This window comes from Theropithecus gelada, chromosome 7a (genome assembly GCF_003255815.1).
Source record: "Theropithecus gelada isolate Dixy chromosome 7a, Tgel_1.0, whole genome shotgun sequence".
Taxonomy (NCBI): Eukaryota; Metazoa; Chordata; class Mammalia; order Primates; family Cercopithecidae; genus Theropithecus; species Theropithecus gelada.
Window position 1 is genome coordinate 47,424,148 of NC_037674.1, and position 13,175 is coordinate 47,437,322.

General features: G+C 36.6%; 1 protein-coding gene across 3 annotated transcripts in view; it reads right to left on the reverse strand.

Moving 5' to 3' along the window:
- The window catches only part of MYO9A (myosin IXA), a 307,652-nt gene that overhangs the window by 6,460 nt on the left and 288,017 nt on the right, over window positions 1-13,175 (reverse strand). For all 3 annotated transcript variants that reach the window (XM_025390154.1, XM_025390156.1, XM_025390153.1), the window contains one exon: window positions 1,621-1,823. In XM_025390154.1, coding sequence (XP_025245939.1) covers window positions 1,621-1,823 — 203 coding nt within the window. The remainder of the gene's footprint in view (window positions 1-1,620; window positions 1,824-13,175) is intronic.

The following is a 13,175-nucleotide window of genomic DNA, read 5'->3' on the forward strand; positions in this document are numbered from 1 at the left end:
GTCGCCCAGGCTGGAGTGCAGTGGCCGGATCTCAGCTCACTGCAAGCTCTGCCTCCCGGGTTTATGCCATTCTCCTGCCTCAGCCTCCTGAGTAGCTGGGACTACAGGCGCCCGCCACCTCGCCCGGCTAGTTTTTTTTTTGTATTTTTTTAGTAGAGACAGGGTTTCACCGGGTTAGCCAGGATGGTCTCGATCTCCTGACCTCGTGATCCGCCCGTCTCGGCCTCCCAAAGTGCTGGGATTACAGGCTTGAGCCACCGCGCCCGGCCATGTCTGCAACTTCTAACAATATTTTCCTCCACTTTTGCTAAGCTACTTTCTCCAATGGGCAGATGCTGGAGCTTGTCATTACCTGAATACACCAACTGTGAATCCAATATTCTGCCCTGTTCACAACCTCCTTATCCTTCCAATTCTTACTCACCTTCTAATCAAGTCTCTTCCCTAACAGAGCCCCTTACCTTTACTTCCACTTTACCTAGCTTGAGATCCATGAACAATCATTTCAAGAATAGTATCACCAGTATTACAATTGTCTGAGGTCATGTGCATTCTGAGACTGTGCTCGTTCTTCTTTCTTTTTCTAGGGACTCTCCCCTTACTTGAAAATTCCTATGAATCCTTCAAGACCGCTAACATCATCTGCATCAAAGCCGAATTGCGTCTTCTTTTCAGGTCACTCTTCTAGCAAATAGCCCCTGGTCAATGTACATCATCTTTGCCTTATCATGTTTTTTACAGCTGAGCCCCAGCTGCTTTTTTAGCTGGCCTATATATATTCCAGAATCAATCATGAGAGACCAAAAAAGTACTTTAACAGTCTCATATCCCCTTATAAGTCAAACTCAAGACCTGTGATCCTGGAACTCAGGAATAAAGATCCCATTAAGACTTTCTAAGAGTCATCAATGTTGACCAGAACTATTACACAGCACCTTTAGGGAGAACCATGGCATGTTCATATTATCCCCAAGGCATAATGTCACCCAATCCCTGCAACAGTGATGAATGGAGGTAAAAGAGCTTCTTATTTGTCTCTCCCCTAAATTGCAACCAATTTCCCTATCCAGTATCCTAGCACTCTCTAGGGCTATAGCATTACTATGACCATCTAGTTGCTGTTCCCATGGCCATATGGATCTTTGGCTAATAACCTTCCTTCATGGATTTGTGGATGATGCCCATTCTTGAAAGGGACTTTGGCTTAGCCTAAGAATTATTACTCTTCTTTGCAAAATAAATCTGTTTGTGAAGGCTGGTCTCTGACCTGTTAGGACTCCAGTGCCTCATCTTGGCTCCCCACTGTTACTGCTAGATGAATCGTGACTAAGACTGACATGCCCTGTGGATACTGTGTCCTCCTCCCAGTCAGCCTCTCCAGACCATCACTGTAGCAGCCTCAGGTTTTCCAGCTCATGGAACTAGCTTCCCAGAGGGAACAACTTTCACACTGTTACCTGAGTACAGGCAACATGTCTTTGTCATTTCAATATCTCCTGTATCACCTGACACAGTGTTTAACACACAGGAGATAATAAATAAGAAAAAATAAAGAAACGATAGAAGGAAGGAAATGAAAACAGACAATGACTGTCTCTCCCCTTCCTCCTGGATACTCACTTCTCCTTCTGTAGGTTCTCAATCTGCTCAGTCAGTACTCTCTCCTCCTGCTGCATAGCTGCTTGCTGCTGTTCTGTGATGTCAGTCTCCATGGCTGCCTCACTAGTCAAGGTCTCCTCTGAGACATCAGACACAGAAGGCAACCGAACTACAACAGGAGACGATGGACCTGGATAGTTTCCTCGACGAATACGCCCCTTTCCCTGCAGAGAAAAATTCACATTAGAAAGTAAATTGAGTGACTGCATCAGTTTCATGCAGATCTTTTAGGATAACAAATGTACTTCCATCACACCAGGTGAATGGTAAGAACAAATGGAAACATTCTGCAAGGCCTAGGATATTTAGTGAGACATCATTCATCCAATACATTTAAGTTAAAATATTTCTTGCAAGAGTGCTGGAAAATGGATACTTCGGTAGGTGGGAGTGTAAGAAACCATTGTGTACTGAGATGAGATTCTTCTTTTAATATAAGCTGCATCCATTCCAAACAAAATAGCCACATCTGGATATTTTTTTAATTAATTAAAATTGAAGTAACATTTCAGTTCTGCAGTCACACTAGCCACATTTCAAGTGCTCAATAGCCACAAGTAGCTCGTGACCCCTACACTGACTGGTATACATATACATTTCCTATCATCATAGTAAGTTCTGATGGATAACAGTGCTCTATAACTTTAGCCTTGGAATGTACAATCTCTCTAGGAAGACCATAGAAGTATGTTCTAAAACTCAGTTTTGAAAAACAAAAACAAAATGTAGTCATTTATATAACACAGGGTGCTAGCGAGATATATTTTCTTAGAAACTTCTATTCTTGAGATTAGAGTGTGAAAATCTCATTGCTGCTTCTCCCTTTTTTTTTTTCTTTTTCAAACATTGGTTACTTTATATGTGACTTCAGCTTCTGGTAGTGGCAAACTAAACTTTCCAAGTTAATCTCCTGCTAAGAAACATAAAAACTCAACATATGCTTGAAGGCATTGAAGAGCTAACCAGATAGATTTAAGGAGAGGCTAGTCCAGCATTTAGCGCTAATCTAAATGTCAGAGGTGGCTGTGACTCTAAACAGAGCTTTTGACGTGCTACAGCAGAGGATGGCAAACTATGGCCTGTGTGGCAAATCTACCCTTGCACATATTTTGTAAATACAGCTTCACTGGAATACGTTCATCCTCATTAATTTACTTATTGTTTATTGCTGCTTTTTCAGAACAATGGCAGAGTAGATTGCTGAGACGGAGACTGGCCTACAAAGCCTAAAATATATTCTCTAGTCCTTTACAGAAAAAGTTTGCCATCATCTTGGGGTAGAGAATAAAAGTTGGAGCCAGACCCACTCAACGGTGTGAGTTGCTGCCTGGCAAAACCTCCGTGCCTGACACTGGGATCCCTAAGGTTTGTTTCTTAGACTAAGAGTAAACTGAAATTACAAAAGTCCTCGCAGATACTGTAGTCTAGCTTCAAGTCATCTGGATGGTCCAGAAAATTCTAATCCCTAAAAATGAATTAAAGTAATCTCAGATTGCTAATACTTTAGGACCAGGCAGAAAAAAATGAAAACATTCTGTGGAGGAAAGTAACATTATCCTAGGCCTCAAAATATTTTAAAAATAATGTTTCAAATACTCTGACAAATAATCAAAGGTAACAGGCACAAAAGGAGACAAGACAACGTAAACAAAAACTAGTAAAAATGACAGAAAACAGAAACCCTAAAAGACTCCAGATATGGTGGCTATGGGATTTAAAATAAACATGCTGAAGGAGATAGGAAGACATAGTTGAAGTAGCGGACTGGAAATTAGGTCAAAAGAAAAATCCTGAACCAAGCAGGAAGAAACGAAAGAATGGAAAAATTCACAAAAGAAAGTAAAAGAATGGCTGGGCGCAGTGGCTCACACCTGTAATCCCAGCACTTTGGGAGGCTGAGGCGGGCGGATCACCTGAGGTCAGGAGTTCAAGACCAGCCTAGCCAATGTGAAGAAACCCCATTTCCACTGAAAATACAAAAACTAGCTCGGCATGGTGGCATGCGCCTGTAGTCCCAGTACTCAGGATGCTGAGTTAAGGTTATTGCTTAAACTCGAGAGGCGGTTGCAGTGAGCCAAGTTTACGTCACTGCACTCCAGCCTGGGCAAATATCAGGACAAGAGAGATCCTACAGAAGAAATATTGAAGAGATCATGGCAGAGCATTTTTTAAAAGCAGTTAAAGATATTAACCTAGGAATTTAAGAAAGCCTACAACCCCTAAGAAAGAGAAATGAAAAGAAGTCTATACCTAGACAAACTACTGTTAAAAACTAAAGGCCTAAGTTTTTTAAAAGAAAGACTTAAAAGCAGTTACAAAAAGCAAATTACTTGCAAAAAAGGAACAACTATTACATTCAAAGTCTGTTTCTCAACAGAAATAATGGAATGCAGAAAACAATGGAATATTTTCATGGTATGAAAGGAAAAAGGAACTGCCAAGCTTAACTGTTATATATAGAAAATAATTTTCAGGAATGAAGGTGAAATAAAGACATTTCAGACAGACTATGGGGAGAATCTGACACCAGCAGACCTGCACTAAAGGAAATATTGAAGGGAAGATTGAAAATGTCTCAAGAAGAAAAGTTAGAGGTGTGAGAAATAATGAAAGGCAATGAAAAGTGAGTATGTCTAAACAGTGACTGCATAAAACACAATAACGATGTGTTGGATTTAAAACATACAGATAATTAAGATACACAACAATAAGAGCAACAAAATCATATCATAGTAAGGCATACTAAAGCACCTGTATTATCTAGGAAAAAGATAAAACTACTAGTTAACAGACACTGATAGATCACAGATCTGTTTTCACCATTTGGTTAATACTAAAATAATAGTAAAAGTGTAAAACTTCCAAACAAACAAAAAAAATGGAATAAAAAAGTAGTCAAAAAATGCAAGAAAGAGCAAAAAAGGCAAGGAAGAAAAGAAAAAGGAACATAGGTAGGACAAATAAAAAGCACATAAAAAGCAGATTTTAAACCCAAATATATTGGTGATTATATTAAATGTAAATAGATGAAATGCTCCTATTAAAATTTGAAGATTGTCAGGCCGTATTAAAAAAAAGAAAACCTAATTATGTGATGTTTATAAAAGACGTGAATTCAGAAAGGCTGAGAGTAAAGAAATGGGGGAAAAAAAAGACATACCATGCAAATACTAACCAAAATAAAGCTAGTACAGCTATGTTAACCACAAACAAAGTAAACTTTACGAAGTGTTACCTGTGATAAAGAGGTATACCTCACAATGACAAAGGTTCATATTATGAAGATAAAACATTTCCAAATATGTATGTACTTAAGAAATTGCTTCAAAAAAATTTAAAGTAAAATATTGACAGAAATACTTAAAGAAAAATAGACTATAATCAGTACTGACAGAACAAGTGTGCACATGCAATCAGAAATGATGTAAAACTGAACTTGATGTAAGCAATCTAACAGACATATATAGACTTCAGTATCTAACTACAGAATACTCACTTTAAAGCACACATAGCAAAACAACAAAATTCCAAGGGTTGAAATAATGTATCTGACCATTAAAGTAATTTAAAACAAGTTTTCTAATAATGCAGTTACAAAGAGAAAATTAAAAATTCTTGTACACTCAGAAATTAAGAAATAGACTTTAAAACAAACCATGGTCAAAGAGGAAATCACAATGGAAATTAGAAAATATTTTGAATGAAACAATATAAAAACCCATCTAAGCTCTGTCTACTTTAAAGTTATAGCCTTAAATACATACATTAGAAAAGAAGGAAAGATTCATAATTAAGGATGTAAGAATCTATTTCAGGAAACTAGATAAAGAACAACATAATAAATTCCTCCTGCAACAAAAGCAATAAAGAAAAGTGCAAACAAACATTAGAATGAAGACAATCAAAGTCAAATGTAGCTCTTTGAAGAGGCGAATAAAAATTTTAAAACTCTAGCAAGACTGAAAGAGAGAAGTCACAAATAACCAAAGGTGGGAATGAAAAACGGGACGTCACTACAAATCTTGTAGACCCAGAGGGTAAGAGACTACTAAAAACAACTTGATGTCAATAAGTATAAAATTTTAGACAAAGTGGAGAAATTTCTACAAAAATCTAATTAATACCATCAATGAAGAAATTAGAAATGTGAATAATATTAAAGAAATTGAATCCAGAATCAAAATCTTTCCAAAAACAAAAACTCTAGGCCTAGATTTCAGTGGCAGACAAGAAGAAATAACAAATTCTTCCACAGAATTAAAAATTATTCCCTAACTTGTCTTTAGAGTCAGGCGTAACTTTGATAACAAAACAAAACAAATACATTAAAAAGAAGGATTACTGCCAGGTGCAGTAGCACATGCTCACAATCCCAGAACTTTGGGAGGCTGAGGCAGGTGGATCGCTTGAGCTCAGGAGTTCAAGACCAGCCTTGGCAACATGGCAAAACCCCTTCTCTACAAAAAAATACAAAAATTAGCCAGGCGTGGTGGCACGTGCCTGTAGCCTCAGCTACATGGAAGACTGAGGCAGGAGCCCAGGAGGTTGAGGCTGCAGTGAGCCAAGATCATGCCAGTGCACTGTAGCCTGGGTGATAACAGTGAGAGCCTGTCTCAAAACAAACAAACAAAAACAAAAACAAAAAAGGATTATTATGGCTTAACTTTACTCATAAACACATGCAAAAATCCTAAACAATATCCTAACTATAACAGAATCAAGTAATATAGAAAATGTAATATAAAAATATTAAATATATGAAAAGTTGTATTTATTGTAGTAGTATAATGATGGTTTAACATTAGAAATGGACTCTGTGTAATGTGTCAAATCAATGCAATAAAAAAGTCTGATAAAACCTCAATACATGCAGTAAAGGCATTTCATAAAATTCAACATTCTATCACAATAACAACTCTTAGAAAACCTGGAACAGAAGGGCACATACTTAATCTCACAAAGTACCTACAAAAATTCTATAGCAAACATCACACTTGGTGGTAAAAGGTTGAAAGCTTTTCCTTTAGGGCTGGGAGCATGCCAGTAATGATCACTATTACCACTTCCATTCAACACTATACTGCAGGTTCTAACACAAGAAAAAGAAAGAAAAGGTATAAGGATTATAAAAGAGCAAATGAAACTATCATTATTCATGAATGGTATGACTGTACAGGTAGAAAATCCAAAGAAATCCACAGAAAACTTATTAGAATAAGTGAATTCAGCAAAGTCACTGAATACAAGATGAAAAATACCAAAATCAATTGTATTTTTATACAACAGAAAATAAAAATTTTAAAATAATACCTATGATTGCATTTAAATATTAAATACCTAGCAGTAATTCAAACTAAAGATGTGTAAAATCTCAACACAGAAAACTATAAAACACTTTTGAAAGTAGCTAATGCGCTACATGAATGAAGAGATATATCATGTTCACAGATGGGAAAAATCAGTATCGTAAAAATGTCAATTCTCCAGAAGGCAATCTATAGATCCAATGCAATCCTAATAAAAATCCCAAGATAATTTTTTGAAGCTGATTCCATAATTTATATGGCAATATAAACAGCCAAGAATAGTCAAAACACCAATGAAGAAGGTAGGATGACTTATTCTACCGGATATTTTTAGAAAGCTATGGTAAATAAAATAGTGGTGGTGTTGGTACAAAGGTAGTCAAAACAAAGCCCCTAGAAACAGACCCACACATAAAAAGGCTCCCAATTTACAACAAAAGGGGAACTGCAGGGCACTGTGGAAAGGAAAAATTTTCTTAAACATGACCCTAAAAGGTATTCATCCCAAAGGGAAAGACTGATTAACAACATTAAAATCCAGAACCTCTGTTCATCAAAAAAGAAAGGAAAAAAGCAAACCATAGAATGGAAGAAAATTTGCAACAAAAGTAACAATAAAGGATTTGTATCTGGAATTCATAAAGAATCCCTACAGAACATCAGAAAAAGACAACCCAATTAGAAAAACAGGCAAGAGCTCTGAACAGGCTCCTCACAAAAGAGGATATAGAAATAGCCAACATGTATATACACATACACATTATACATGTTAGAGTCACAATAAAAAATATAATTTTTAAAAATAACACACCCATCAGAATAGCTAAAATTAAGGAATCTGGTAATAAAAGTGCTGGGGGCAGGTGGAGCAACTGGGAATTCCTACACACTGCTAACATATTAACAACCATTTTGGAAGACAGTTTGGCATTATCTACTAAAGTTGAAGATAAATATATCCTGTGACCCTGCAATCCACTCCTGTATATTTCGCCAACAAAAAATACATGTATGAGTCTCTTAAAATCATAATTCCCCAAAACACAACCCAAATATCCATCAACAGTAGACTAAATTGTGGTATATGCATACACTGATAAACTATACAGTTATGAAAATGAGCTACAACTAAACAAAATATGAATAAGTCTTACACACATAAGGTTGACTGAAATGAATCAGAGACAAAATAATATATCTTTTTTTTTTTTTTTTGAGACAGAGTCTCACTCTGTCACCCAGGCTGGAGTGCAGTGGCCGTATCTCAGCTCACTGCAAGCTCCGCCTCCCAGGTTTACGCCATTCTCCTGCCTCAGCCTCCCGAGTAGCTGGGACTACAGGTGTCCGCCACCTCGCCCGGCTAGTTTTTTGTATTTTTTAGTAGAGACGGGGTTTCACCGTGTTAGCCAGGATGATCTCGATCTCCTAATCTCGTGATCTGCCCGTCTCGGCCTCCCAAAGTGCTGGGATTACAGCCTTGAGCCACCGCGCCTGGCCAATAATACATCTTATATGATGCCATTTATATAAAGCTCAAAATTAGGTAAAGCGAAACTATGGTGCTCAGGGACACATATTTTAGTAGCAAACAAAAAATAAAACAAAAGAAGTCATTAATGTAAAAATCAGGTTACTGCTTACCTCTGGAGGAGAAAGAGGATTATGACTAGAAAGGGAAAGAGGAGAGTTTCTGGGGATGCTGGCAACGTCCTATTTCTTGAGCTGGGGTGGTATGTGGATGTTCATTTATAATAATTCATTAAACTGAATATTTATGTTTCTGTGTTTTTCAGTATGTTTTATATTTTGCAATAAAAAAGATAGTTAAGAGTTCCTTTTCAAAGTTAGCTATTTATGGAAATACACGAATATCCATTGAAAATTATGTCACTTTGACAAATTTCTGAGTTGGTTTTGGCAAGAAAGAAAGGAAAAGTGCTGTTTTAAAAACAGAAACCCATGATGTAGTGCAGGTGATAAGGTAAAGGCTGGAGGGTAGTTCTAAGGGCATTCAGGCTAACTCCTCCAAAACTAAAACACATAATGGGACAAAATCAGGAGGATTACAATATTGCTATTCCACTTTTCGTTCTAAAATCAACAAGGAAAAAACATGTTAAGAAAAACAAGCTCAAAACAGAAGATCAGTCTGCAAATTGAACAAAAAATGACAAAGTATTCTTTATGCTATAAATTCCAGGACATCATCCAGTTCCATTTGACGTTGACTATTTATAGCCAAATGAATAAATAATATGATTTAAAAGCCTCAAGAAGCTTGAAAATCTGAGTTTATTCCTAGTGTCCACATTCCAGTATTCAATAAAAGAGCTGCCTTTTTTCAATGTTCATACCATTAGCTGGCCACTGGAGTATTTCACCATGAGTTAGCTGCAAATCACTTAATATAGCTGAAGAAAATCAAACAAGCTCAACAGATCTGATCTATTTTAAGAAGCATTAAGCAAAACAAAGAAAAATGGAAACTCCTACAGCCTAGAATTATCTTACAAAGACTAAAGTAATTTTTAAAAAGTTGATTACATGGAGCTTTTAGAAACATGGGAAAATACTAATACTGTGTTAAAAACAGTACATAAGGTTGTATACCATTGGTTTTAAAAATGAGTAATACAAAATTTACAAATACACTAAATTATTAACAGTAGTTTCCTGACTGGAATAATATCCTTCACTTCCCCAATTTCCTATAATAAGCATGAATTTACTTTTTTCAAACTGGAATTTTTTCTTCTGGATCCCTGCTCACTGTATATTCTCTTGCAGTGTTTTTTTCCATAATTGTTTTTCTCCCATCAGTGTAAGTGTCACAGAGTGAAAAAGGCAAATATTTTCTTGACAGTATCATAAAAATAATTGTAGACCTCCCTGAAAAGTATCTGTAGATAACACTGAGAAGTGGTTTATAGTATCCTTTGTTCATTTTTCACTGGGTAGCTAATCTGTCTATTTACTTATAAGGAGCTTCTCTTTATTAAGAAAAATTAGACTTTGAAATGGGAATTGAAAATATTTTCTTATGGTACATCACTTCCCTTTTACTTTCTTTATGGTCATTTTTGTCACACAATAATACTTGGTTTTTGTTGCTGAACCTTTCAACTTTTTTCTTTAATAGTCTTATATAATAGCAAAGCCCTGTCCAAGATTATATTTTTCTATCATAATAGGGATTGTATTGGTTTTGACTGATCACAGACTACATGAATAATTTGTACCCAACTCTTAATGCAAGTACTGGAAAAAATATAAAGCCATATTGTCATCCTTTTTCTCAGTAACTATTCCAGTGACTTCCTGGCTTAAACGTTGCAGGCAAACTGTTCCTAAAATGAGAATATCAAAATACAATTATCTTCAACTGTTAATAAGTAGGAGGTCTCAAGTCATACTAAATACAATTTAATATTATACACAATACCCAGATTTCCAATCCTTTACAGCACATTAACAGGATTATCAGAAAAATCTGGACTGGACTACCACTACCAAAGACATCACAGATAATATACTTTTGACAGACAGCCAAGATCAGGAAGCAGTTTAAGACATTATTAGGCTTATAGAGAGCTAATTATTCTCAGTTTGTACAGAAAAATAAACTAGCACTTAATTCATTCCTTTCAAATGGGAGGAAGTGGAGTTCTCTTCTTAAAAGCTGTGTTTTCAGAGCTCTAAAAAGGTACACTTATAAAATAATTTAAAAATTCTTCTGAATTGTACAGTGAGATATTGGGACCCCTGACTTGATAAGAGATCTTTAATCACACTTAGCTTCTTTCTTGCTTGTTTTCAGTTTCTGTTCTATGAAGATAAATGTTTCCTGGTTAATCTCTTTCCATTTGCTCCCGTTTTCCCTTTCTATTTGTACTTTTTTCACCCTAAAGATGTATCCCCTTCAGCCACCTTTTATGGCTTGGTTTCAACTTTTGCATGAAAAGGTTTAGGTGATAACTTTTCTGATTTCCCCTTGAGCTCTTTCCCAATTGCCCTTTGAGCTGAGTTAAACTACTTGGGTATTTTGGCAGTATTAAGGTAGAGAGGTAGGGTACTTGAGTGTCTACAGGATGCAGGGCAGTGAGGACCTCTGCCAGGATAGTGCCAGAGCTACTTTTATGTTTTAGTCTTTGATGTGAATTTTTTTTTTTTTTTTTTTTTTTTTAAAGATACAGGGTCTCACTCTTGCTCAGGTTAGAGTACAGTGGCACAATCACAGCTCACTGCAGCCTTCAACTCCTGGGCTCAAGGGATCTTTCTACCTCAGTATCCCCAGTATGTGGGACTACAGGCATGTGCCACCATGCCCGGCTTTTTAAATTTTTTGTAGAGATGAGATCTCGCATTGTTGCCAAGGCTGATCTGAAACTTCTGGCTTCAAGCAATCCTCCTGCCTTGGCCTTCCAAAGTGCTGGGATTATAGGCATGAACTACTGTGCCTGGCCTGACTCAGCTTTTTGTTTGTTTGTTTTCCCTACATGGATATTCATTTTCCCCACATCATTTAGTGAATACCAGACCTTTGAAATGCCACTCACATTATAATCCTTTATTTTTCTCTTTTACAATTTTCCCAGTTATTCTGCTTCTTTATTTTCTTATGAATTTTAGCATCAACTTGTAAAGGTCCCCAAAGTATTCTTTTGCTATTTTTGTTGAGACCACATTTGTAAGTAAAGAGTTATAAAACTCTTTCCTTGTCTGTGTAAGAACTGATCTTTGGTCAATGTTCTAGCTCAGGACCCCTGGAAACTTGATAAAGGCAGGCTGCAAATGATGTTATTAAGCAACATCACCTCTGGCAAAAATTAATCTGATTGATAAACTGCATCTGGAGAAGAAGTAAAGATAAATTGTAAATATCCCATAGGAAGCCATATATTTGGAATTCCCTGAAAGTGGAGTCAGTTGTAACTGGACATACCCCTTGTGGGACGCTGGAAACAATGTCTATGGAATTTTACAAGAGGTTAATTCCTGTATAGGCATAAAACTTCCAAGGCAGAATAGTTCTGCGTCCATTGGATGTGAAGTCCTTTTTCCTTGCACCTGAGTTGTGACTTAGAGGCCAAAGATAACTCATTGATGGTTGTGTGGACTGCTTCAAGGGCTCCCACACGAGCATGATCTTATGCTCTCTGCAAGCATGCTGTACTTCCAGTCCCATATCCTAAGTGATTCTGATGCCAAGTGAAGCCCATGGTAGTCATATGAATCTGAAAGTTGAGCCTAAGAAAATATCCTCTTTCCCTCCTAGTGGGTATTGAAACAATATATGAATAGACTACTTTAGAGGAACTGACACCATTACAAAATTTAGCCTTTCTTTCCAAATGTATTTAAGTCTTCTTTTGTAATATTTGAGGTTTTAAGGCTTTTTTTTTTTTTTTTTTTGAGACAGAGTCTTGCTCCGTTGCCCAGGCTGGAGTGCAGTGGTGCAATCTTGGCTCACTGCAAGCTCCGCCTCCCAAGTTCACGCTATTCTCCGGCCTCAGCCTCCCGAGTAGCTGGGACTACAGGCGCCCGCCACCACGCCTGACTGATCGTTTTTGTATTTTTTAGTAGAAACGGGGTTTCACCATGTTAGCCAGGATGGTCTCAATCTCCTGACCTTGTGATCCGCCCGTCTTAGCCTCCCAAAGTGCTGGAATTACAGGCATGAGCCACTGCGCCCGGCCTTAAGGCTTTCTTTGTACAAATCTTCTATATTTCTTGTTAAGTGTATTCTTTGATATTTGATGTTGATGTTTAAAGTGTGTGTGTACAATATATAAACGGGCATTTTTCTTCCATCATATCATCCAAGTGGTTGCTTGTATAAGTAAAATTTATTAATTGTACTCAGACATCAGAATTCTCTTATCATCTTTAAGTTCTTTAGTTGATTTTCCTGAGTTTCACATGTATATAATCATAATGGAAATAGTAATAATTTTACTTCTTTAAAATTTTATATCTCCAATTCTTTTTTCTTAATTGCTTTAGCTAGTACCTTCAGATCAATGTCAAATGACAGTGGGGATAATGGATATCCTTGCCTTTTCTGATTTTAATCAGAATGCTTCCAGTGTTCTTCCATTAAGCAAGATGTTGGATTTTGGGTTCAGGTATGTTTTTATCATGCTAAGAATATAAGATATCCCTGTTTTATTTTTTTTTTTTTTTTTTTTTTTTTTTTTTTTTTTTTTTTTT